The 22791-nt window shown below is 39.6% G+C and overlaps 1 protein-coding gene across 4 annotated transcripts in view; it reads right to left on the bottom strand.

Annotated features, from left to right (window-relative positions):
- Positions 1-22791, bottom strand: part of arhgap32a (Rho GTPase activating protein 32a) — a 109149-nt gene that overhangs the window by 54381 nt on the left and 31977 nt on the right. The window contains exons 2-5 of one of the 4 annotated variants that reach the window (XM_034169133.1): positions 20193-20306; positions 14994-15093; positions 8888-8979; positions 8657-8741 (exon numbers count right to left, since the gene is read on the bottom strand). In XM_034169133.1, coding sequence (XP_034025024.1) covers positions 8657-8741; positions 8888-8979; positions 14994-15093; positions 20193-20281 — 366 coding nt within the window. In that variant the 5' untranslated portion in view covers positions 20282-20306. Of the gene's footprint in view, positions 1-4971; positions 5214-8656; positions 8742-8887; positions 8980-14993; positions 15094-20192; positions 20338-22791 lie in introns of those variants that run through there. The other 3 variants (XM_034169134.1, XM_034169132.1, XM_034169135.1) reach the window with 3 other exon arrangements.

Raw genomic sequence — 22791 nt, 5'->3', positions numbered from 1 at the left:
ATCTGCTGCCAACCCCGAGCAACCTGAAGATCTGGGGTGCAGAGGAGGACCCCTCTTGTAAGCAATGTGGGGCGGCCTATTGTACTCTGAACCATATTTTGACTGGTTGTCCTAAAGCATTAGCGGAAGGACGCTACAGGTGGAGACATGATAGGGTTCTTACGGAGATCGCCAAGTGGGTGGAAAACCAGAGGATTAAGATGAACAATAACCATAGTCTGCCATCTATTGGTGTAAAATTCCTAAGAGAGGGCAGCAAGGTCCTTAAGAGCCGAATAGCAGCAAAAAATCTATCGTGTATCCTGCAGAAGGCTTCCAACTGGGAGTTAAGCGTGGATGTGAAGAGGAAACTCGTCTTCCCTCAGGACGTAGTGGCAACTACCCTTCGACCAGATATGGTCCTCCTGTCTAGGGGAGCAAAAACCATTATCGTGGCAGAGCTGACTGTGCCTTGGGAGGAGAGGCTAGCCACGTCCCACCATCTAAAAAAGACCAAGTATCAGGATCTGGTGGATGAAGCAGTGTTAAAGGGATGGCATGCAACTTTTTTTCCGATTGAAGTAGGTTGTCGCGGATTTCCAGCGAAATCGGTGCGCTACTTCTTTCAGAGAGTGGGTCTGGAGTCAAAACAGTTGAAGCAAGCCATTAGGGAAATAGCCAGTATGGCGGAGTTAAGCTCAAGGTGGCTGTGGCTGATGAGGGCCCAAAGCTGGAACCCTCCTGCAGGCGAAGGCTAGCCAGCCTCCGCAGCCCCACTCAGGCGAGGTGTACAGGTTAAGGGGTGAAACACCTGTGACCCTGAGATACCTGCTGATGATGCAGAGGGTTTTCCAACAGAAGAGGTGAGGCGAGAATGGAATGAGGATCCAGCTTATGTAGTTTGTAGTTGTTTGTAGCGTAGCATCTTTTGATGTTTATTCATCTGAATAGGATTTGCAAATCATTGTATTCTGTTTTTATTTACATTTTACACAACATCTCAACTTCATTGGAATTGGGGTTGTAGTTTGAAGAATTCACAATCCGATGAAGTAGGGACTTTGAAGGTTGAAGCAGAGATAGAAGAGAGAGGAGTAGATGCGACCGCCCTTGTTTGAGTCCCAAGCAGTGTTTTGTATACTCCCGTGACCGGTTTCAAAGTATACGGCATTAGCAAGTTCCGAAAAAAAAGTACTCGTGAGCGTCCCAGCATGTGCTTGAATGGAATGTAGCTGCTAACATTAAGAACTGAGATACAGATTAATTCCAAAGTTTAAACAAGTGTGATGTCGTGTTGTGATGACTTGTTTCTAAGTGATAACTGTTAATTGTGATGCAGTCACGGTAAAAGTAGCAACCCTATGAAAGTTTAATGCACCTGCATGGCCATTAGTCATAAAGGCAGCCTGTTAAAATAAAAAAATGCTTATGTGTTGTATATAACTATGAAAGAAAATCTAATATATACAACCCCAATTCCAATAAAGTTGGGACATTGTGCAAAAAGTAAAAACAGAATACAATGATTTGCAAATCCTATTCAACCTATATTCAATTGAATACACCACAAAGACAAGATATTTAATGTTCAAACTGATAAACTTTATTGTTTTTGTGCAAATATTTGCTCAATTTGAAATGGATGCCTGCAACACGTTTCAAAAAAGCTGGGACAGTGGTATGTTTACCATTGTGTTACATCACCTTTCCTTCGAACAACACTCAATAAACATTTGGGAACTGAGGACACTAACTTTTAAGCTTTGTAGGTGGAATTCTTTCCCATTCTTGCTTGATGTAAAACTTCAGTTGTTCAACAGTCCGGGGTCTCCATTGTCGTATTTTACGCTTCATAATGTGCCACACATTTTCAATGGGCGACAGGTCTGGACTGCAGGCAGGCCAGTCTAGTACCTGCACTCTTTTCCTACGAAGCCACGCTGTTGTAACAGGTGCAGAACGTGGCTTGGCATTCCCTGAAAAACACGCTGCTTAGATGGCAGCATGTGTTGCTCCAAAACCTGGATGTACCTTTCAGCATTGATGGTGCCATCACAAATGTGTAAGTTGCCCATGCCATGGGCACTAACACACCCCCATACCACCACAGATGCTGGCTTTTGAACTTTACACTGCTAACAATCTGGATGGTCTTTTTCCTCTTTTGTTCGGAGGACATGATTTCCAAAAACAATTTGAAATGTGGACTCATCAGACCACAGCATACTTTTCCACTTTGCATCTGTACATTTCAAATGAGCTTGGGCCCACAGAAGGCGGTGGCGTTTCTGGATGTTGTTGATGTTTGGCTTTCACTTTGCATGGTAAACTTTTAACTTGCACTTGTAGATGTAGTGACGAACTGTGTTAACTGACAATGGTTTTCTGAAGTGTTCCTGAGTCCACACGGTAAGTTCTTTTGCACAATGATGTTGGTTTTTAATGCAGTGTTGCCTGAGGGACTGAAGGTCACGGGCATTCAATGCTGGTTTTCGGACTTGCTGCTTACGTGTAGAAAGTTCTCCAGATTCTCTGAATCTCCTGATTATATTATCGACTGTAGATGATGGAATCCATAAATTCTTTGCAATTGAACGTTGAGAAAAAAATCAATTTTATTTATATAGCACCAAATCACAACAAGCAGTTGCACCAAGGCGCTTTTTGTTTTGTATATTTATTCTGCTGTGTTTTTATGAACTTGTATGATGTGTTTTTATGAATGCAATTTTTACTGCTGACTGCACCTGAATTGCCCCCATGGGGACTAAATAAACGATCAAATCAAATCAAATCAAAATTCATCAACTTTCTCAGCCTTTTGTTGCCACTGTCCCAGCTTTTTTGAAATGTGTTGCAGGCATCCATTTCAAAATGAGCAAATATTTGCACAAAAACAATAAAATCTATCAGTTTGAACATTAAATATCTTGTCTTTGTGGTGTATTCATTTGAATATAGGTTGAAGAGGATTTGCAAATCATCGTATTCTGTATTTATTTTCATTTTACACAACGTCCCAACTTCATTGGAATTGGGGTGGTATATCAAAAATAAAAATAGCATGGATCTCTGTGGTAAATCTGACTGGAGTAGGCAATTCTCATAAGGAGGAAAAGACTGGTGATGGAAGCCACCAAGACTCCCATGAGGTCACAGCTCCAAAGGTTTTTCTCCATAAAGGTAGATCAAATCTTGGGTCAAGTGTCACATGTGCCTTCTAGGAAGTTGGCATTGAAATTTCACATCTTTCCTTGAAGATAATCCTTCTCGGAGCCACTCCACCATGAGGCTACAAACGTATCCTAGAGGAGGACGAGTCTCCGTGACACCCTATATTGTGTCAACGTACAATCCATGGAAGAATACTTAAGTTCACAAAGGCCAATATGTTACAAATGTTCCCATGTCTCAATATAGAAGACCACTACTGGAGCTAAAAGCAAAGGTAAGGTAGTGTCATAGCCTGATGGCCGTATGGGTGGTGGGTGTTGCTGTCCAACCATTTCTAGAGAATGACATATGACAAGTGGTGTCCATTTCCTCTCCCTTCCCCTAACCCTAAAGAGAGTCAGGTCCCCATTCACTACTGGGTTGACAGAATGAGTTTTCCAGTCACTGGTCCAAGTGGAATCTGAATCACTGACCTTCTGCACTATAGGTGACTGCTCTAACCACTTGACATGGTACTTCTCACAAGAAGCCAAACAAATATCAAACAAATATTGGCATCTCCTGCAAGTTTAGAATTGTAGAGGATAGACATTACACCCTTTTCCACAAAGGAACACATCTTTCTGAGATCCAGAAATAAAGCGCAGACCCACGTTAAGCTGATCATAGATGAAGACCAACACACAGTAATGGCCTAATTTGCATGAAATCTTCACACTGTGTCTGATTAGGTTAGGGATCTGGCGCTGGTGCTGTACATCACAGCATCCACCACATTAAAGAACCAATCTTGGTTCACCAGTAGAGCAGGCAGCTTCACAGAAAAGAATGTGGCCTGCCAATCTGGAGACCTGTGTTCAAATCCTGCTCATACTACCTGAATGTGTCTTTGGACAAGACACTTAATCTGCATTGTCTCAGTCCACCCATTTTACGCTCTGGTATCTGAAGATAGACACAGGTCCAATGGGCCTCATGGCCTCAATAAGACTCATTTACCGGGTCCATTAAGCCAAGGGTGATTCCACAGGATCATCCACACCTCTCAAAAGTGGCCAGGTGATACACAGGTGTCCCCTTGGCCTTTTCCAGGTCTTGGGGAACCACGTGGCTGTAGTTTAGGAGCTGATGTTTCCTCGTGATGCCAGTCTTCTAAATCTCCTTAAGTAACAACTTGTTTGACCCAAAGCCACTCCAGGAACCTCCAAAGACACTTAATACCAAGGACATGCAGTCATCGTCTTAGGGCACTGGTCAGCATCCAAGTCTCACAACTGTAAAGTCAGAGAGGAAGCACCAGGACCATAAAGACTTGGACCTTCTTTCCCCTGCAAATGTATCGAAACCGCCAAACATCTCTGTCCAGAGACCTTATGACATCATAATAATAACTGTGATGGCTGTCTGGACCAGAGCATCTTCAAAACAGCAGCTCTTGTGGGATGCTCCAGTCTGTCTCGGCCAGACACCACAACACACCTTTAGAAGACTACTGGAGTCCATGTCTCAGTGGGTCAGGGCTGTTTTGGTGGCAAAAGGACGGACCTGCACAATATTAGGCAGGCGGTCACAAGGTGATTACTGATTGGTGTATTTGAGTTAAACGAGCACAAACACACCTTCACTCCACCTGTGAATTCAGGATGAGGGTCATGAGAATAAATAAGCTTTCATATCCAGTATTTTGCATACGCAGCACTTCCTTAATGATGCTCATACCTGTGACTCCTCCCAGACTGTGACTTGCCCAAACCGCTCAAACCATGCACAAAAATACACCTGCATCATTTCATCAGAAAATATAAAAATCTGGGTTACCTGTCTCTAAGACAAGGTGGCTGTCTTTGCCTTTGCCTGCAGTCGTGAATCTCAGAATTTCTCCGGGCAGCAGAGGGTTAGCGCGGCTGCTCGCTCGTCTGTTTGTCGTCCCGCATCACCTTACATAAAAATGCTCATTCATGCGCCGTGGGATCACCACGCGCTCCTGGCTCCATTCAAAGCATAAAAGATGAAAAAAGGATGCTTCCCACGGTCCTTTCTGCTTCCGTCATTCAATCACTTCCCCCGGCCCCTCCTCCCTCCTACTCCTCTCACCCCCCCCCCCCCCCCCCCCCCCCCCCACTTCTCCGGCAACAAAAGAGTGTGACAGTACATGAGCTCATCCGGCACATAAACGTGTAAGCGCATCCGTCAGAAACAACACAGATCTGTTCCGCACTGGGATCAGCGGCACAGGGTGCAGGCACCGCGGTTGTCCTTGTGCCGTTTACAGCTCCCTGAAACCTGATCAGCACTCTCACTCCCCGCTGCAAGCAGAGATAAACGCATCATGGGAGGTGCAGGAGGACAAAGGCGGCTCCGCGGATTTAGAGACAGAGACGACAAAGCGTTACACAACTGCAGCAACCTGCACCTGCAAGGTCTGCACGCAAAATTTTGTTCCTGTCACCAAATATATACATTTTTAAAGGGGTCATGTTGTGCAAGATTTTAAAATAAAGACCTCTTTTGCACTTTATGGTTGGCATTTTCATTTTAAAACAAGTCTGATGGTTTCACGGATTTTGGTGCATGGAGAAACTCCCCTCAAAAGAAAAAAAAAATCTGAGGTAAAACAGCTCATGTTAAACATCTGTGACCTATGTTACAGAAAGTGAAGGCTTAATTTTAATACTAAGCACTTTCTCTTCACAAATTCTGGGGTGGTCCCGGCCACTTTGGCCACTTTTCTATATCCGCCTACGCTAAAGGAAGAAGTGCTCCTCTAATGTCATTTATAGCTGATTACAAATAACACAGATAACAGAATCAGCTGATAACAGTAAACATCCTGTTTGTACAGTTCATGCTGCATCCTGTGTCAGAAAGAAGTGTCACCTCGGCGTCTGCAGCCTGAAATCTCGTATCTCAGCTTGAATATTCTTTCAGGGTCACTGACACAGCAGCGATGCTTCACTTCTCATTCACGTACTGTTCATCAGCTGTTCTCTTGCTGGCTGCTTCTAACTGTGCAGAAAGGACTGCTGCCCTCTGGTGGTTAGATAACAGAACTCAGCTTCACTAGCTGTTTAAAACTTGCTCTGCCTCCTGATGAATGCATCTGCAGCAGAATCTGGATCACTTGACACCTGAATTCCAATAAGTCAACAGTGGACATCCAAGTTTGAAAGACAACATGGCTTTTCCACAGAAGTCCTGAACTACGATCTGCAGGGTTAAGGTACTATCTTGCTGGGCTGCAACTGTTTGTGACAAATTGCGAACATCATTCCCGAGGCAGTTTCCAATAAATCTCAAAACATTCGTGGGATTCTCAATTTTCGTGTGTGAGTCGCAGGACCTTGCTGTCGTGTTGCAGGAATTTTGAACATGTTCAAAAAATTCATGTGACAAGTTTCTCTCAGAATAGTCAAAGAGTAGTCGCAGCTGTCTCAAACCAGTCTTGAAGCCTTCTCAATTTATTAACCGTGATTCAGAAAGCGTGTGAATGTGAGACAACTTTGTGAGGGGTTGGCAACCTGTGAAATGAAATTGTGACTGACTGGAGACCACAATGAGAATCTAACATTCCAGACGCGAGACAAACCCAAACTGCTTTGGGACTTCCACGAACGCGACAAAATTGTGAATACAGGTCAGAGTGATGCCAAGTGAAAAGTGCTGCGAATTCACATAATTTCTCACAGATTTGTGTCTCCAACTATTCGTCAACAGTCACAGCCCAGTGAGACAGAACCCTTAATTCCTGCTCACGGTGGCAGCACCGGCTTCAGACTGTGAGAGCTTCTGATGGCAACAAGAGTTTCACTATTTTCTAATGAACTCAGCTTTGAACAAATCACTGGTGTTTGGTGCTGCCAGCTCCAACCCAGGAGTTCCTGAACCATAGTACCTTAAAAATGAGCAACAGTTCTGATGAAAATGTATATTGTTTCTTTTCAGATCAGGTACTAGTTCTTGAGTATTTGATCCAGTGGTGGAAAATGATGATTTCTCTGACTTTACTGCCACAAATGGGACATTTTGTCCACATCTGTTGGATGATTTTAAGGAGGATTACTGGAAATATTTCACAAAGCTCAAAGTTATCCATCTGGCCTGGAACAGATTTCTCTAAATTTTCAAATCTGGTGTAGAGTCACAACATCTTTTAATAAAAATATTGTGAAACATTATATTTATTGTCAAAATATTCATGACTGCTATATTTTCCAGAGTATATTTTGCATATTGTAAAACCAAAAAGATAGATAAGTCACACCTTTTTTCTGTATTATCAGCTGCTTAATTTTGTTTTTTGTACATTGTTGTAGAGTTATTTTTATTACTGCCATTTATTATTTCATAATTGGAGTTTATTTAGTTTATTGATTCGATTCCTAGGAAAGTCCAAAATAAATAGTTATTATAATTATTATCTTCAATAATGAACGTGTGATTTTCTATGTCACACTGGAGCTTAAGTTGCAGTACCTCCCAAACTAGAAAAAAACATAAAAAAAATGGAACTTCTACTCCAGAAAATACAGTATTATAATATTCATTACAACAGCACTGTTTGACCCCTTCAATAATCATCTTATTTGAGCAGGAGTTTAATCTGGACTATTTTCATTTCCACATCTGCTCCTTCAAAAATAAATAAAGATTTTTTACACAGTTTAAATGTTTAACAGATCTCTGGCTGTGTTACATTTATTATTGTTGACGCGCCAGTGAGTTGGCAGTGCAAAAACTCTGTTCACACAACAGAATGATAGTTTAACCCGTTCCACCGCTGTTAAGCTACTGTTTTTAAGGCACAAATTAGAGGTGTAAACATGCTTCTACTGTACATGGTTTCACTACAATGGAAACAAGAAACAGCATTAAAGATGTTAAACCTGTGTTTTTAGTCTCGTGTGTGACTGAATATATTAAAAAAAAAAAAAGCAACTTATCCCCCGGTGCAACTTGTATACTTTTTTCTTCTTTATGATGCATTTTTTAACAGATGTTACTTATACTCCAGTGCAACTTATAGTTCTGAAAATATGGTATATCTTCAAATCAAAATCACTTTATAGTTAATTACATCTATAAGAAAATTATGTACCATGTTTTGACTCATGTGGACTCGTGCAGAACAGGGGGAAAAGGCTAATGGGTGCACAGACCACCTTCATCTCTACTCTGATCATCACAGTCTCACCGCTGCACCAAAATGATTATTGATTCCAAAATTAATGGATATTTGGCATCATTTTTCAGTGGTGAGCTTCGTTACTATACTGGGGGAAGACGTCTACTGTACCTGACAGAGAATACTGCTGCACGGTAACAAAAGAAAAGTTTGCTGATTTGACTTTTTATAAAATGAGGAAACGTCTGAGGGGAAAATCAGCTCATTCAATTGTCAGTGTCCTGACAACAAACCACACACCACGTGCATCAAACAGACCGCCGTTAGCCGTGGATAATACCGCTTACTGCAGGAATCACGTGTCAAAGTTTGTGTTCTCACCTGAACACTGCCAAAATCAACGTTCTCATAGTGGAAATGTGCACACTCTGCCAAACGGGGGAAATGACCTCTGGGGAACGTCAGCCTGAAAGCACAATATAACAGAACCTGATCAGTATTCAACGCTGCTGCCGCTGCCGCTGCTAGCGAAGAGAAAGACAGTCTCTTGTATTATAGGTTCTGATTCCTGCGGCCTGGTTTAGCAGCACTGCCATCACAGGGTGCACCTACTTCTGCATGTTCTTGACCTTCATGCTGGCCGTGCTGACACATGAGCGCAGGAGCGGCTCGGCGGGAAGCTCAGTGACGTCATCGCTCCTCAACTGTCAAACCAGAAACAGGCACTGATCAACAGACAGCAGACACACAACACTATCGACTGTCAGCGCTCAAGGCAGCATGAGGGAATCCCCAACTGCAGAATTTAAAGAAATACACCTTTAAAATGGAGTTAAAGAGGTCGTGTCGAATTTATCAAGTTGGAGTTTCATGTTAAATAACCTCAATAATAACCTCTGTTTGTACCCGTGGACAAAAAAAAAAAAAAAATCTGCAAACTAAATTCGGCTGTCATAAAACGATGAGACACGCCCACCGATCCAGGCTGCATTCTGTACGACACACCCAGTTTTCAGAGGTTACGCTGCTCCTTCTTTGCTCCAGCAGCAGCTTACATTTAAAGGAGCAACAACAGAAACATTCACATTACAGGATGAAGTGACCTCAATGTGGTTATTTTGGCTCAATGTGACACAGACGAAGGACCTGGTTTACCGAGTCCCCAGATAGTAAGTCCCTTCGGCTGCTCCCTTGTTTGCACTCGGGGTCGCCACAGCAAATCCAAGGTGGATCTGCACGTTGAATTGGCACAGGTTTTACGCCGGATGCCGTTCCTGACGCAACTCCACATTACATGGAGAAATGTGGCAGGGGTGGGATTTGAACCCGGAACCTTCTGCACTGAAACCAAGCGCATTAACCACTTGGCCACCACCCCTGCACCGAGTCCCCAGATAACGAGTGCTAAATTGAACAAATCAACCCAAACGTCTACATGTTGGGGTGGAGACAGTTTTCTGAAGAGCAATTACACAGCGGGTTGGTTACACAGCGGGTGGTGATACCACATAAAGAGTATAACGATTTTGTGCATTAATGGTCTTAAGCACAAAATGACATTAACTTAGCCACTGGCAGCTATGCACCTTTGTTATGCACAAACTCTGCCACATAACTGAGTTCATTCAGGTGATAGAAATTAAAATATATATATATATATTCCTGACATTTAATTCTTGTTCAATTCATGGTATTTTAGCAAACTTGCCCCCAGCAGAACCCAACATAATTAATCACCAGTTTGCTAAAATTCCATGGATGGAACAAGAATTAAACATCTGAAACAGGAGACTGTTTTTTTGTTTCTTTGTTGTAATAGCCAGTGTGTGAGTGTCTTCTTGCTCTGTGCATCCTGTGCACACAGCTGTGATGTCCCACACAGACTCTGGGCATCTGTTTTTGGCCACCTGTTATGCATGGAGAAATTAATTCTTCAAGAAACAAGCACAGATTGAAGTTACATATACCCACCACTTATAATGACATTTTTTTTTTGTTTATTCTGTGCAGCCTCTGTACTGGAGCAGCAGTCTGTCAACCACAATCAGTTAATGTCAAGGTTTCAAAGTCACACAATACAGATGCTATCAGCACCTGCAAAATTTAATTTTGACTTTTATAAATCAAGTTGCGTGTGCAAACATCACCTATTTGCATGTTTCCTCCTTGAATTTTGCACACTTGGGTGGACAAACCCTAAATTGCATATCCATGAAAGCAAACATGCTAAATGGACAATGCGTGCTATTATGCACATTTGACACACTATCCTCGTTGCATGCCTTTAATAACTAGGGATGGGTATTGATAAGATTTTCTAAATACCGATGCCATTATCGATTCCACTTATCGATCCGATTCCTTAACGATTCCCTTATCAATACCTCCCGTAAATTTTCTGTGTACTAAAACTAGGCTTTACAGGTTTTTTATGTCAACAATATTTTGAGTCTTAAAGTAAATAAATATAAATTGGTCACAAGGACATAAATAAAAATAAACTAATTCTGTAGTTTTTGTCAAAAGCATTTCCTTTCAGATATTAATGACACAAATGTACAAAAATTACAACCAAGTCAGCATCAATGAAATTCATAAGAAACGCAGGTGGTCTCTTTTTGGGAGGAAAAAAACACTTTGGTCGATTGTAGTTTATGGTTTGTATTACAACGTTTGGAAAGAAGTGTCATTTGATTTAAAACAGTGATTCGCTTTGAACTTATTAATTCTGACCGAATTCTAACTTGACTTGGCAGATAGCTGCGCAGCATTTTGAGCTGTGCGAACAGAACAGAGGATGATTCTCGTTTCTCGCCCGCAACCAGACAAGAGTCCCAGTTAGTGACTTTAATCCACACAAATGCATTTCATGATTGACATTTTTAAATGGCTTTGAGAGGGGTTAAGAAGCGGATTTGTGTCTTCTGAAAAGCAGTGAAACAGAGAACCAATGAAGCAGCTGGTCGGAGCACTGCTTCGTTGCTTCAAGCTTCAAGCAGAGCCGCTGCAGAAGTGGTTGATTACAGACCCGTTGCAGGGTCTGTAATCAACGTAGAGAAATGATCATTTTCCAGATAAACACCCCCAAAAACAAGGCTGCTCTGAAGGACCGATAAGGGAATCGCTAAGCAAAAAGGCTATGGATGCCGGTGGATCGAATCATTTCTTAATGATTCTCAAAAAGAACCGGCTTTCCATACCCAACCTTATTAATAACACAGTGAGCAGGTACTTGCAAGTGCAATGGTGTTTGCGCATGTTTCTACACACACAAACATTAAGTAAATCACCCTTGAAATTGGCTTAATGATGATCTCATGGCTGATGTTCAAATAGAGGGATATGAGCTGTATTTTGTGAACAGAAGAGATAAAAGGGGCGGTGGTGTTGCTCTGTACATAAAGGCAGATCTGATATGTACAATTGTAGAAGAAATGACAACTGTGGATGACATCATAGAAATTGTAACAGTGGAACTTGTACATGAAACATCTAAAAATATTTTAATCAGTTGTGTATACAGAGCACCAGACACTTGTGTTGTGAAATTTACAGATAGAATAATAGAGTTATTCCATCAAATAAAAAACAAAACGCTTTTTATATGTGGAGACTTTAACATTAACATAGAGAGCTCCAGTTGCCAAAGAATAAGTGATTTTGTGAATTCAATGTATAGTTTGGGGTTATTCCACTTGATAACAAAACCAACCAGAATCACATCGCAAAGTGCAACGGTAACTGACAATATATTTACAAATAGAACAGATGAAATTATCAGGAATGGGATCTTGATGACAGATGTTAGTGATCATTTACCAGTCTTTTCAATATTTAAATATAAAAATAGGTACAAGAAAAAAACTGTTATGAACTTTAAAAGAGACAAGTCAGTAAAAGCCTTAGAGGCATTAAAATATGATCTTAAAAATCAAAATTGGGAAGAAGTTTATGTCAGTGATGTTAATGTAGCATATAACTCATTTATGAAAATATTGATGAAATCATATAATAAAAACTGTAAATTAATAGAAATTAGTAAGAAAAGAGTAAATAAACCATGGCTGACAAAGGGAATAAAAAATGCTTGTGCAAAGAAAAACTATTTATACAGGTGCTTTTTAAAAATGCAAACAAAGGAAACAGAACACAGATACAAAAAATATAAAAATAAACTATTGACAATAATTAGGAAACAAAAAAAAGATTATCATAGTGAACAATTAAATAAGAGTAAAGATAATATGAGGGCAACATGGGGAATTATAAAAAGTGTGATTGAAAGTGATGGAGCGAAAGCAACTTTTCCAAATTACTTTGTCAAAGAAAATAAAGAGATATATGACATAAAAGAAGTGGCAAATGGGTTTAATGATTATTTTTCAAATGTAGGATCAAGTCTGGTGGGAAACAAACCAATAGTAGAAGATACATTATAAACCAATAGTAGAAGATACATTACATACACTTGTAAATACAGTCAATAGTATTTTCCTGGACAATGTGGAAAAAGATGAAATAAGAAATATTGTAAAAAACTGTGTAAGCAAAAGATCAACTGACCATGAAGATTTAGACATGATGACTGTAAAAAGTATAATAGAAACTGTTATTGAACCATTTACTTATATTTGCAATCTGTCTCTGTCAACAGGGATTTTTCCAGATGAAATGAAAACTGCCAAGGTAGTCCCATTATATAAAAATGGAGACAAACATAAATTCTCTAATTACAGGCCAGTATCATTGCTTCCACAGTTTTCTAAAATTATGGAAAAAGTTTTTGTGACAAGGTTGGATAAATTCACTGAGAAACATCATATTTTAAATAATGCTCAGTATGGATTCAGAACAAAACATTCGACAGCTATGGCAATTATGGAATTAATAGAGAAAATATCAACAACAATAGAAAATAAGGATTATTTTGTAAGTATTTTTATTGACTTGAAAAAAGCTTTTGATGTTATTGACCACTCAAGATTGCTTCACAAGTTACAACAATATGGAATAAGAGGTATTGCACATCAGTGGGTAAAAAGCTACTTAGAAAACAGAAAACAGTTTGTTCAGACAAATAATATCAAATCAGAATTGTGTAATATTGCTTATGGAGTACCACAAGGATCAGTACTTGGACCCAAGCTGTTTATTTAGTATATCAATGATTTTGTGAATGTATCTAATGTGCTTGGTAGCATTTTATTTGCTGATGATACAACGCTGTTTTACGCTGGATCAGATATACAGGAAGTAGCACAAGTGATAAAAACAGAATTGGAAAAGGTTAAGCATTGGTTTGATATAAACAGACTGTCACTAAATATTAATAAGACAAATTTCATATTGTTTAATGACAGAGCAAAAAAAAATAACGTGTCATTACAAATAGATGGAATGGATATACAAAGGGTAAAAGAAATTAAATTTTTAGGAGTCATAATTGATGAAGATCTTACATGGAAGTCACACATAAATTACATAAAAGGAAAAATAGCGAAAGCCATTGCTGTTTTGCATAAAGTAAAGTATTCATTAAATAGTTATGGTTTATTAACATTGTACAATTCATTGATTTTCCCATATTTAACTTATTGTGTAGAAATGTGGGGATCAACATATACAACTTATATACAACCTTTGTTTATTCTGCAGAAAAGGGCTTTAAGGGTGATTAGCAACAGTGGTTTTAGAGATCCATCCAATCCATTGTTCATTAAGTACAGGGTACTTAAATTCCGTGATCTGGTCGATTTGAAAATATTACAAACAATGTACCAAGCTAATAAAAATGCTTTACCAACAAACATTCAAAATATGTTTGAGAAAAGAGTAAGTAGTTATAAACTGAAAGGAATAGAAGTCTTTAGAAAACCAAGATACAGAACCAAAGTAAAAGAACGGAGTATTGCAGTAAATGGTGTAAAATTATGGAATAATCTCAACAAAGAAATTAAAGAATTAAGGTCACTTAAATTATTTAAAAAACGTATTAAACTAGATGTATTAAGTAAGTATGAAACTATAAAATAAGTTAGTGGGCTGTAAGGAAGTAAAAAAAAAAAAAAAAGTAATTTGTTAATAATGTATAAAATGTTTTAAGTTTAAAAATGTAACCTGTCAGAGATGTAATCTATTTAATAATGGTCATAATTATGAAATAAGTCAGTGGTATGTGACAAGTTAAAGAAATACAATCTGTTAAATAATGTTGAAAAATGACGCTGGATATTGAAAGATTGTATTGTAAAAAGGGGCAGAAAATATAAGACTTGTTCTTCTCTCTGCTCCTTTTCATTCTGGTAATGGAGATGCTTTATTTCTGCTTTTCTGTTTTTTTTTTTTTCTTTTAAATGAATGAAATAAATAAATAAATGAAATGAAATGAAATGCTTTGTGTGGAGTGAAAATGCGGAAACTACCGAAACTGATTTTTCTTCAAAACCACCTTTTGCTTATTTGACATCAAATCCAGCTCACATACACACATGAACGTGAACTTCCAGACAAAAAAGACCAGCTTCAGTCTGGGTCACTCCAGCCTGTAATGTGAGTGCGGCATTAGAGACCTGAAAACCTTGTTTTTGTCTACGGAGTATTTTTGGTGAGATAACGCTGACCTACATCAGCGCGCTGAAGAGGTGGATCATCTGACTGCTTTAACTCTCAGATATGTGGTGTGTTTGTGTTTTGTTGAATGGCGGCAGGCGGCATTTACCATGGCAGTGGATGTCTGCTGTTTGTCTCCTGAAGGATTAACGCTGGCAGCTTGAGGTAGGGCATCGTCTCTGTCGAGGTCAGCAGATGGAAACACGTCTCTGCAGAAAGACGTCAGTCATCACAGCAAAGATTAAAAAAACAAAAACAAACAAAAAAAAACACAAGTACTAATGTCATGATTGTCGCCTCAGGTTTTTAAGGGCTGCACTTTTAAAAAAATACACCAGAGAGAGCAAGTGAGCAACTAAATCCTGACACTGCAGCAGCATGTTTGAATGTTTTATATTCACAACCAGCAAACAGTCAGGTCCACAAGTATTTGGACGTTGATGATAATTTGTGACTGTGAACCAACACAGTGGAGATGTTCTTGTCGAGTTGATTTTCAGGTTTAATTTAAATAGTCTGACAAAAAATATCACAGTAACCATTTAGAAATTATTATTATTAATTTTTATGCACAGTCCTTCCATTTTCACAGCCAATAAGTCATTACAGATTAAATTTGAAGTTTTACAGTTTTCTGGAGACAAGTCAGAAGACAGATAGATGAACATTTCCAAGTCACTGAATATGTCTTGGACTTCATTTTTCATATTATCATTAGGAGTCTATATCATTTCTTAAACTTCAATACGATACGTATCACTGGACCGGTGATACTTGACATAAATCACAATATCAATACATTAATGTTCTAAGCAGGGCTTAGAGAAATTTTATTTAAATGCATGCATAATTTGTAGTGTGTGGCGTTAGTGTGTAATTCAATTTTTAAAACTTTATAGTGTTTAATGCGTGTCGTATTAGTAGTTTGTTTTGCACATTTTCACCTTTTTTTTCTTTATCCTATCCTAAATTGACATCACACATGTCTGTTTGATAAGATTACGAACCCCAACAGCCTTAATCATTTTCATATTTATGGTTTCAATATCCTGAACTGACCTGATTTTAAAGACAGAGCCCCAACCAGACCAAGTTGTGCTGTAGTTTAGACATTACTTTAAAAAAACTAGTTTAAAAAGCTAGTGTAAAAAAGCTACATTAAGTAAACATATTTACGTAGCTCATCAATTCCACTTCGTGTCAAATTATAGTAAAATTAAGGCACAGAGTAATATTCATTAAACATCTTATTTGCTTAACTATATTTATTAGTAATAATATTAGTAATAATGTTAGTAATAATAATTATAAAAGTGAACCTTTCCTCTATGGGTGTTTGGGGGGGAATCTGTTCTCTTTCGCTCTGGCTACACCCCTGGCCTGCCCTGCACAGTTTGTAAGCAGGAAGAATGGATAAGTTGTGTATTTATTTTGGAAGCGCTACTTTATTAACGGGTAAGAAAGTTCTATTCATGCTTTTATCACTTGTGCCATCCTCAGAAATTGACTGTATATTTGAAAAAAAACAACAACAATTTTTTAACTCACTGTGTGTGTGCTGCTGTTGTTTTTAGTTGCTGCACCGGCTTCCTGCTAACACATCCAAAGGATGCACATAGACTTTCTGATTATTTGAAAGGGAAAAAAGTGTAAATATGTTTCTAAAACTCACTGCAGGTATGCTGCTTTTGTTTGTTGCATCACCACCACAGTATGAGACACAGTGAGACGATGCAAACTGCTCACCACATCCAGCCCTAATATATCAAAAATATGGGTATTGCCGGTACGTGTATCGAACGTCTTGTGCTGGTGCTTCAATAATACCGTGACCTGGTATAGATCCCTAATTACAAACACTATTGTACTGTACAGTAAATCTGTCTGGAGTAGGCAGTTCTCAAATGCTGGGAGACTGAAAGAGACTAGTGAGGGAAGCTGCTAAGACAGCTATGACAACTCTGAAGTGGGCATAGGCTTCTGTGACTGTGATTGGAGAAACTGGGCAAAGTGCAACTTTTGTTTTTTAGGAGGGTGTGGGGGGATTTCTCCACCAGCCACACCTTTGTGGTGGAATGTAACAGAAAGACTTTGATACAAAAAATAGATCAGATTGAGGCTCAAATCTCCTATGTGTCTTCTGGCAAACATTTGCTGAAATATCAGATCTCTTTAAGATAATTCTTCTCTGTTCCACTCCAACACGAAGCTGTTGACTGGTGATGCGACAGATGAACGTTGCACTGCGCAACATTTCTCCCAACACAGCCTGTACCTCTTTCACGGTTGTTACAGGTGCCTTGGTGGCTTCCTTCACTTATCTACTTTGATAACTATGACGTGTTCAAAATCATCCTTATATTTAGTTTGTCTCATTACTTATGTGAACTCTGAATATAGAGTGGCTGTTGATACAAAATGTGTGTAAAACCCCTTGAACTGAAGCTCAAAGTCGTCTCTATCAGCACATCTTAATGTTTTCATTTAAAATCCAGTATGGTGGTGCACAGAGCCACAATTATAAAACTGCCACTGTTCAAGTACTTGTGAACCTGACTAACTCATCAATCCCAAACAGTGCAACATGGGAACAAATTCTCTGGCAGGTCAACAAAACACCATGATGGCATTTATTCTATTCAGACAGACACACAAAGGAAAGACACAACAAGGGAGTGCTTCAGAAAACCGTCACTTAAATGTGACTCAGTGGAGCAGGAAGTGGAGGGTGAGGTCAACTTTTGGGAACAAAGAGACAGAGAGAGGCGCATGGATTTGTCACTGTGATTCAGTCCAGTCGGATCAGGACTCGAGGCCAAGAACATCGACACATGTGATCCACACAGGACAGAAATACTGACACAAACTGAAAACCTGTACAGCAGCCGAGCTCGCTGCCGTTTTCTTAGTGGGATATAATCAGGATCATTCACAACCTATTCAACTGATTTTTCACAGAATGTCTTAAAGATTTCAGGCTAAATCTGTATTAAGCATTAAATGTTACAGATGAGGAACAAAAAATGTGAAGTTACAAAAAATTATTGGAAGAATTAACACCAAAATTTTTTTTTTAAATGATTGATGTATCCTTGGACAGAAACCAACAAATCTGGTTGTGAATCTAAATAAAGGGATAGAGACAAAACCGTGTTAAACCCACTACTGTAGGATCCTGTCTGTCTAAACACAAAATATCAAATAATAAAAAAGTGCCAGATTATGTGCAGAGAAGAGCTGTTTTTAATGAATTCCAAATGTAAGATTTTGAGAAATTTTCTGTAATCTTGGGTGGGTGGATAAACAATCAAGTAGGACTAATAATACACCCCTGCCCAGATGAGAAGAGTTATACAGCCTTCAAAGAACTTTCTAAATAATACTTGCATTGACATATGTACACACACTCTGAGTGCCTTCTCCTTAATATTGCGAGATCAGGTGTTTTACTCACAAACTGATATTTCACAAAATTTACTGATAAGGCTGCTGTAAAAAATGCATATTACACAGAAAGTCCATTATCTCCTGAAAATAATGTATTCTGACTTTTTCTAATGTAAGAAATATATCTGCGTGTTCAGGCAAACTGTTAAAACACTGTTGTGGAGACATTCCGCATCCATGTTCAAAGCAGCAGTAAAACAGCATCCTGCGACACAGACAGCAGGGTCACCACACATTAGGTTTCAAAAATCCAACAGACTCTCAAAAAATTAAGAGCTTTGGGGTGTAGTGTGTCATCTCCTCTCTGTACATCCTCTGTAAATCTGAACCTTCACTTTCGAATGAAAGCTCAGAAGCTTTGTTATGAGATGTAGCAGCATTCGTTTCACTCTGTCGGCCACCAGGATGTTTCTGCTTTTTCTAAAATGTACGTCACGCACCAAGAAATGCCAAATCAGACACCTGCTAATGCCCCTTTCCCACTAAGCCTATGCAGCCCAATGTGGCAATACACTGAGGGACTCAAAGGAGTCCCTACGCCAGTTCGGCGAAAAATCTTTCTTAGGTTTTTCATCAGTACATACCTGCCTTGCTAGATTTTATTCATCCCACTGTACTCTGCTGCACTTTGCTGGCAGTGAAGCTTCAAAACCACAGAAGAAGAAGAGGCAGGCCAAGTTTCTCCCCTGCGTGCAACATGCATCCATTCTTGCGTACTAGATAGGCAGCACAATGCAACTCTATGCAGGTCCGGTGTGAAAGGGGCTTAACTCTCAGAGGAAGAGGATTAATTAGCAATAAAATACATCAGTGACCATTAATTATTACCACATTTGTGCAGATAGACTTACAATCATGAATACTTTGATGTTCTGTTGCTAATTTAGACGTTAAATAACGTGCGACATGTCCTTTAAAGATTTTTTCATACAGTGCAGTTAGAAGTATTTTGAACTGTGTTGAACAGCGTAATGATGCACTTTAATGTGCACTGTTACAATTTATTCTGTCACAACACAGGATCGTGTCCAAGTCTTAGGAACCCTACACAGATGCAATGACAGAAATGCAATTATGCAAATCCATATGACAGCATACAGATACATATACAATCAATGTGCAAATGGTCATGCATGCAAAGAGACATACATATATGAACGGCTGTAGCTGCACTTACAAACCACGTTACTGACCATGCACCCTCACAAATATGTATATGTTAAATAGCCATGCATGCACATAAATGTACGTGTTAAATAACTGTGCTTGCACATGAATGTACACGTGTTAAATGGTTGTGCATGCACATACAGTACATATGCTAAATGACTGTGCAGGCATAAACTGTGAACATGCAAATAACCGCACATACTCATACAGTACATGTTAGATGGCTGTGCATGCACACACAGTACACGTGTTAAATGGCTGCACATCCACACACACTACATGCTAAATGACTGTGCATAATCATAAATACATCTGTGTCAAATGACCGTGTATACTTATACACTTCACGCTAAATGACTGTGCATGCACATAAAACTATACGTTTCAAATGGTAGTACATGCACATAAATATACACGTTAAATGATCATGCATGCACGTAAATGCACATGTGCAAATGAACGTGCATGCACATACAGTACTTGTATCAAAAGGTAAGACATGCACATAAATATACACATTAAATGGCCGTGCATGCACATAAATGTACACGTGTAAATGACTGTGCATGCCCACAAATGTACATGTGTAAATGACAATGCATGCACATAAATGTAGACACTCTTCATCCACATCCGTATGGTTTCTGCTAATCCTGGTCAGCTGACAAATGTGCAAAGGAGAGTAACTCACCCCTCAAGGACGTCACCACTTCCTGGTTCTCCCTGGGGTCCTGAGGCAGCATTCTCCATCACCGCGGCAACCACACATCCAGCCTCCATGATGGTGCCTTACTGCAATAGCCCGCTGTGGAGAACACGATTGGGAGGGAAGGGAGAGAAGGTGGGTGGGTGAGTGAAGAGGATGACAGAAAGACGAGCAGTCCGATGGAACAAAGCTGCCAGACATTAACCCACTTGAAGCTGCAGCATGTGCGACTCTCAAGGCTAAAATCCACAGAGCTTAGACTGCAATGTTTGATGACATCATGCGACAGTGCTGGGAGCTGTTTCAGTGATTGTGCACAGAAGAGTGCAAATTCACAGAACGGTTTGGCTTTGACAGGAAAATCAGCTTTTTGTTAGTGCTGCGCTGACAGCTCAGTAAAAACACACACTAACCCCTTACTTTGCTACAGATTTAAAACTATTTATTTTGGGATTAAAAATCTGTTTTAAGCATCAGAAAATCCAAAAGAACAGTTTTTTTTAAGGAGGATGCAGGACGTCAAATATTCAGCAACAGATTTTCTGAGGAACTACCCAAAAGCTGCTGGAGTCCTAAAACTGTTCACCTGATTTTGATGGATTTAATGTCAAATTAAAGCTGACCGTCTACTTGAAGCTTTTTCAATGCTCGATAATTTAACAGGACCTTCGATCTAAGCTGCTCTTTACAGTTTTACTTATTTTATGCATATATATATATATATATATATATATATATATATATATATATATATATATATATATATATATATATATATATATATATTCTCAATTGGAACTGGTCTTTGTGTTTTGGAGATGCTGCCGAGTGGAGCAGAACAAACGTGCTTGATCAAATTTCACTTATGTAAACTTTATCTTCATTATCTGTGTTTTTATTTTGGAGACTTGCAAGACGTATTAATTATTTTTATGTTATTTTGTTATCACCACCTGGGGGGGGGCGCCTTCTTTCACCCACTCAGTACACGTTACAGGGTGCAGGTGGAGGCTTTGCCCACCCCGGGACAGTACAGTCGATGACGGGGACTTACAGCTGTGCCCGTGTGACTGATGGATCTTTTATTACCACTCGTCACGCTGTTTACTGTAAGCAAACAGAAGGAAAACCCTGACCATGTGAAATAAGACTTGTGGTAACACTCAGCTCACAAAACTCTCAAAAGCTTGGCAGCGTTTTAGGATCAATACTGACACCTCACATCAGGGTACCAAAAACTCCTCTCCAATCAAAGCCGGGCATCTTCTGATCCAACCTGTTTGGTGTGATCAGTGACCCTGCTGTGGGAGGAGCTTCCCATGAGCCTCTCTGGCCAGTGCAGCTGACCGGCTCCCACAAATCCGGCCAGCTCAGCAGAATGTGAGCAGATCTGACTGGGTCTCACATCTGCTCAAACAGACGCCGTGCCATCGCCACAGGATGTCCAGGACCTCACGCAACCAGAAAACTAATTCACTGTCAACTGCGACAGTGAACACACAACGAGATCACGAAGACGTGTCAGCGGGAGCAGATTTCAGTGAAGTGAGGTGGAGGGTTATATCTGGGGTCAAGCGAAAGTCTGTTAGATTTTTAGGTGGATCTGAGTACAGGTCCAAGATAATTACTGACACCAGCTGACAGAGGAGGATGGAGGTCATGTGATGTCACCTGTCTGTCCGTCGGTGGCACTCGGCAGATTTTGATCAAATACTGCAGAGAGTTCTTCAACCAGGAAAATAAACCGTAAAAAAAAAAAAAAAAAAAGGACTGTGCATGACCCGCTAGATTGTAATCCGTCCCAGGCTGACGACTGGACTGTTTTAGATGTGACAGTCAGATTATGCAAACATCATTAAAAATAATAAATAAAAAACAATAAAAACTGACAGATAAACTGTAATTCCTAGTCTTAAGTTTATCTCTTTTATGGAACCATTTTCTGAGCTGTTACTGAAATACAAAAGAGAAAGTATTTACTGTATCCCTTTACTGTGTCCACGTGTCAGAGTGCCCACGGCTGAGCATCAGCCCAGCCCCTTTTTTGAGGAAAGTTGGTTAAACGCCCACTCAAAATTACATTTTTTTTTCCATTAAAGTTTATACAAAGCCCACTGTAAAATTAATTTCATGACCCAAACACATCGTTTAAAAAAAAAGAAGTTTTCATGACGTTTTTCTCTTCACATTTTACCTGTGACCAGTGGTGGGTACAGTTCCGCTAATCCGCTACCCGCTAATTAGAAAAGCTAATGTTTTCGTTAGCGGTTAGCTTTTCAGCTAACTTTGAAAATGATCATAAATTTAGTTCCGCTAGCTTTCAGTCCGCTAACGTTTTTTTTTTTTGATGGTGAAGTGAGTACATTTAACTGTCAAAAATTAGCTAACACTTCCAGTTCACAGGTCAAAGCCCACAAGCGCTGGTAAGAAGACAAGAGGTAACACTGTGGACAAAAATGGTATGTAAGCAGCTCTGTTGTGTGGGCCGCTGAAGAGGAGGTACTGCTGGCCCATCACCACCAGTCGGCGCCCTGCTTGGAGTGCGGGCTTCAAGCATGAGAGGGCGCCGAGACAGAGAGTGACA

Source organism: Thalassophryne amazonica, chromosome 4 (genome assembly GCF_902500255.1).
Source record: "Thalassophryne amazonica chromosome 4, fThaAma1.1, whole genome shotgun sequence".
Taxonomy (NCBI): Eukaryota; Metazoa; Chordata; class Actinopteri; order Batrachoidiformes; family Batrachoididae; genus Thalassophryne; species Thalassophryne amazonica.
Note: the sequence above shows the minus strand (reverse complement) of the source record. Positions and strands in the feature narration are given on the sequence as shown.